A 5,024-nucleotide genomic window follows, 5' to 3' on the forward strand; every position below is an offset into this window, starting at 1 on the left:
TTCGATGAAATTTTTATAGTCCAAATTACATTTTTAAAATTCATAAGGTATAAGGATTAATTTGGTAAATCTTTAAAAGTTATTTTTTTCTGGCTATTATTAATTCATATTATTTCAATAAAATATATTTTTTAAATTTGTAAACAAATTATTTTTAAAGGGATTTTAATTTTAATATAATAAAATTTAATGTTTTTTTTTTCTCACGAAAATGAATAATTAACGAAGAAGAAAAGTGTTACCTGTCATGAAATAAAAAAGGATATAAAAAAAATTAAAATGACTATTACTTATTACCGATTTCAATATAACTCTAACTCCTATATTAAAAAACTAACTTAAATATGACAAATAAATATTTAAATTATAATTAAATTATGTAATAAATGAAACGTCTTTAAAATTTAAGATTATTAAATGTAAATTAAAGTGCATTTAATGGAGCACAACTTTGCACTAGTGATTCTAAGGTCTTCTAGAATTTGTTTAACGAGCTCACCCTAATTTAAATGTAAATTTGTTGTAGTTTATTTGCTCGGGTCTCGTAATAGTTTTTTATATTTATTTAAGGCGTGCATACAGAGGGTTTGTAATAAAATAAAATAAAAAATGAAAAAAAGAAAAAGAAAAAGAGGAGTTGATATTTTAAGCTTAAGCCCTGCAGCGGCGGTGGGACTGCGATTGTACAGAACAACAGAGATGCGTATACAATGAGTTGCTTACACCGTATCATACGCTACGACCGTCGTTTTCCACTGTCAGACTAAATCCTCTCACCCTCTTTCTTCTTCTTCCTCTCTCACAGGCCCTCCTCATCCCTCCTTACCTCAACCCCTCAACCCCTCAACCCACCGTGTTTCTTCGCCAAATCGACCAACAATCTCAGAATCATCTTCATCATCTATCTCACTGCCCATGTCTCGCGGGAGATGACGAAGGTATCTCCCAAGAAGCCTCAGCTTCCGGCGCCTTTTCCGCCCACACTCAACCAACTCCCAGATTTGGATCTGCATTACAGGCCTGGTTCCAGTCGGCCTACGCGGCGGAGAATCCGAAGTCCAGCCCGTGTTAGAAGAGTTGTTGCTCCCCTTGGGAAGCGGAGCCGGCCTGAGACGCCCTTGCTCAAGTGGAAAATCGACGACGCGGGGAGTGGAGCTAATGGAGTTCAGCAGGAGGAAGATGAGAAGAGATTGCCTCTGGAAAGCAGCCAGAGAGGTCGCATTCGAGGTTGTAAAGGAAGAAAAGTCGTTGTTTCGGCCAGGAAGCTCGCGGCTGGAATTTGGAGATTGCTGCTGCAGGAGGCGGCCGCTAGTGAAGGGAGGAATGGTGGCCAGGGAAGGACGGAGGATCTCGTAGGGTTTCAGGTAACTTTTGCTTGTTTTTCTCGCTTTAGACGATCTCAGGTGTTTGTTTAGGTTATGCGTCGAAAATTTCGATTTGGTCTCTGGAATTGAAGATATAAGTAAAAGGAATTTCGACGATTTGTGATGGTTCTGCCTCTTTCAATATGAATATGACTTGGATCGTCACTGGTTCTGTTCGTTTAAGCTTTGCTTTTTGGTCTTATCTGTTACAGACAAATTTGCATTTAAAGGTTCATCACCAATCTCATTGTTATTCTAACTACAAAAACATTGATTTTGATTTTGGAGAGGTTTCTCCTAATCTCCCTCACCTGTGGGATTTGGCTTCTGCCCTTTCTTCCTTCCTTTGGATAATTCGTCGTGTCAATGAAATGTCCTGCATTTTTCATATAAGAAAAATAATTGATGCTAGAGATGCCCGTCACCATGTGTTCTTCTATGTTCTTTTTGGTGAAGATGAATCTAATATTCTCTTTATGCAGACTTGAATCCTCTGTTACATGTGGAAATTTTATGCTGTCTTTGTGTTCCAGCTAAACTTAAGTTAGTTAAAACTATTTGTGCTGCTCGAAACATGTCAAGTCTAGGAATTAACAGCTCAATCATCCATATACTGGGAATGCATGCATGGATGATTCAGTTGCATTGCCTAGGATAAATATTTATTGGTTTGCTTCAAATGGTTGTGGTTGAACACATCAAACTTGGTGATTTAGTTCTCCAGATTTTAGGCCTCAGTTGTATTTATTCATTTTTCTTGAAACTTTTCCTTTCAGCCTCGCACGGGTCATTTGGCTCCAGCTCTCCATCCTGATGAGAAGATAGCATTTAATTCTGAAATGAATGATCTATTACATAGTCCCCATTCTGTCTCTGATTCGAGAAATCGACTATTGTGCAAGGTTTGACTTTTTACTATATATATAGACTTTATAGTGTAATGTAAATATTTTTGATTTTCAGATAACATGAGAGAAACCTATATTTGTCTGTGTAACTTAACAAACAAGTTGTACTATATATGCTTGTTATTTTCAGATAATAAAATGGATACATGATATCTTTTACAACTAGATATGTTTCTACTTTAGTAATCATTTTATGTCATTTGCATGGCTACATTCTTTAAGTTTTTGTTATGGATGAATGGAACTGATTAGTAATTCATAATATCTATGATGTTCTTATCACAATGATAATGATAATAGATAAGAGGTTCTGCAATCTCTCTTTCTGTCTTATTTATATTTCACGTAGTTTATGACCCTGTTTCGTAAATTCTTGGTTTGCTCTTCTAGTTTGAGCCCTCATTTCGATATTCGAACTCAGCAATGGAGGGGGCAACCAAGTGGGAACCTGCATGCTTGAAAACTCCAGTTGAGGCACGTCAAATTTACAACCAAATGAGACTTCTTGATCAGCATGGTGCTGTTTTGGCCCTTTCTGCGCTTGAATCTGAACTAGAGCAAGCCCACTTGCAGATCGAGGAACTTCAAGCTGAGCGTAATGCTTCGAAAAAGAAGCTCGAATACTTCTTGAGGAAAGTTGCTGAAGAAAAAACCTTATGGCGGAGCAGAGAGCATGAGAAAATAAGGGCATGTGTTGATGATATAAAGGCTGAGTTGAACAGAGAAAAGAAAACCCGACAAAGGGTGGAAATGATCAATTCAAAATTGGTAAATGAGTTGGCCGATGCTAAGCTATCTGTAAAGCGGTTTATGCAAGACTATGAAAAAGAAAGAAAGGAAAGATCCTTGGTTGAGGAAGTATGTGATGAACTTGCAAAGGAAGTTGGTGAAGACAAAGCAAGAATAGAAGCTCTGAAGAGAGAATCCATGAAATTGAGAGATGAAGCAGATGAAGAACGGAGAATGTTACAGATGGCGGAGGTATGGCGCGAAGAACGTGTTCAAATGAAGCTGGTTGATGCCAAGGTGGCACTTGAAGAGAAATACTCACAGATGCGTAATCTAGTAGCAGACCTTGAAGACTTCTTAAGGTTGAAAAGTGAAACCCCAGATGTATCAGAGATGAAAAAAGCTTTGCTACTTAGAGAGGCTGCCGCCTCTGTTAATATTCAAGATGTCACAGAATTTGTTTATGAACCTTCAAACCCAGATGATATCTTCTCTGTGTTTGAAGATGTCAATTTTGGAGAATCGAATGAGAGGGAAATTGGACAGTGCGATGCTTACAGCCCGCCTTGTCACGCTTCTAAAGTCGAGACTGCGAGTCTAGAAGCTAATGTTACCGATAGGATCGGCATTCAGAGACATACGGATTCCTTTGTTGCTCGTAACAGCGGTATAGAAGAAGATGAGAGTGGCTGGGAAACTGTGAGTCATTTAGAGGATCAGGGCTCAAGCAATTCCCCAGAACAGAGTGTTGCGTCTATCAAAAAGAATCATCGGGAGAGTAATGCTTCCGTGAGTGGGATAGAATGGGAAGGAAATGGAGGTGGAGACTCACCCCTTACTGAAATCAGTGAAGTCTGCTCAGTTCCATCAAAGCAATTAAAGAAGATATCATCCATTGCACGGCTTTGGAAATCGTGCTCAAACAATGAAGGATACAAACTAATCTCCCTTGAGGGCATAAACGCCAGGCTCTCAAATGGAAGATTATCGAGTGCAAGTATCTTTTCGGCAGATGGGGGCTCGGTGAGAAGCGGGATTAGTCCTCCAGAATTGGCTGGACAGTGGAGCTCCCCTGACTCAGGCAATGGTCACGCGACACGAGGGAAGAAAGGATGCATTCCTCGCAACACGATCAAAGGTAGTTTAAAGGCGAAGCTGTTGGAGGCAAGGATGGAAAGCCATAAGGTCCAGTTGCGCCAGGTCCTGAAGCATAAGATCTAGGTGTAGAATTAAAATGCAGTGCTTGCTTTTGATAACCAAAGTGATTTAATTTCTGTCCATAGAAGATGCTCATGATCTTCAAAGGAAGCTTTGAACCATCAGGCTTGGCCCAAAGCGATTATCCAAGATTCATCCGTTGAGGTAAACAATGCTAGGCTATAACTGAATGATTCATTTTTTTGTTCTGTTAACATCAATGCAAGTTCGGATGTAATGTATTCTTAGTATCTCTTAGAAGCTGCAGGGGCCCTCTTGAGGGGAAAAAAAACAAAAAAAAAAAAATTAAATTCATGTAGGTGACCTAGCTGATCGATCTGTTCATTCTCATCTTTGTAATTTATAATTTGCAATGTAAAATACCCTTCTGATTTCTTTTTTATGCCTAAGGTAGTAAAAATAGAATGATTTGTAACGCAGGGATTACACGGATTAGTTAGGTATTCTTTGTACCTCTTAGAAGCCGTGTGTCCAAGGTTTAATCCTCTAATTACCAAAATGAGGAGATAATTGTGTTTTGTGGATTTTAGGTTGAAGTAATGATTGGATTAAGCATGTACACTATTGAGGGGAGGGTACCACATTGCAGTCGAGTCGAATGCAAGACCTTAGCTTAGTCGAATGCAAGACTTTAGCTTAGAGTAGAGGCAAGGTCGAGTCGAATGACTTAGTTTAGAGTAGAGGTAAGTCGGCTAGAATCGCAGCGAGCTAATGTAACGACCTATTTTTTGAGATTTTGAATCACACCTTGCCACGTAGATTATAAGTTTTATTTTTACAAAGGAGGGGATTCTAATATGCATTC

General features: G+C 38.8%; 1 protein-coding gene across 1 annotated transcript; it reads left to right on the forward strand.

Annotated features, from left to right (window-relative positions):
* Positions 1–699: 699 nt before the first annotated feature.
* On the forward strand, positions 700–4,601 carry LOC111438471 (coiled-coil domain-containing protein 30-like). The gene is made up of 3 exons (XM_023076383.1): positions 700–1,364; positions 2,141–2,266; positions 2,663–4,601. The coding sequence occupies exons 1-3, from the start codon at positions 930–932 to the stop codon at positions 4,220–4,222; spliced, it is 2,121 nt and encodes a 706-aa protein (XP_022932151.1). The 5' UTR covers positions 700–929; the 3' UTR covers positions 4,223–4,601.
* Positions 4,602–5,024: the final 423 nt, after the last annotated feature.

Source organism: Cucurbita moschata, unplaced genomic scaffold (genome assembly GCF_002738365.1).
Source record: "Cucurbita moschata cultivar Rifu unplaced genomic scaffold, Cmos_1.0 Cmo_Scf00075, whole genome shotgun sequence".
NCBI classification, from domain to species: domain Eukaryota; kingdom Viridiplantae; phylum Streptophyta; class Magnoliopsida; order Cucurbitales; family Cucurbitaceae; genus Cucurbita; species Cucurbita moschata.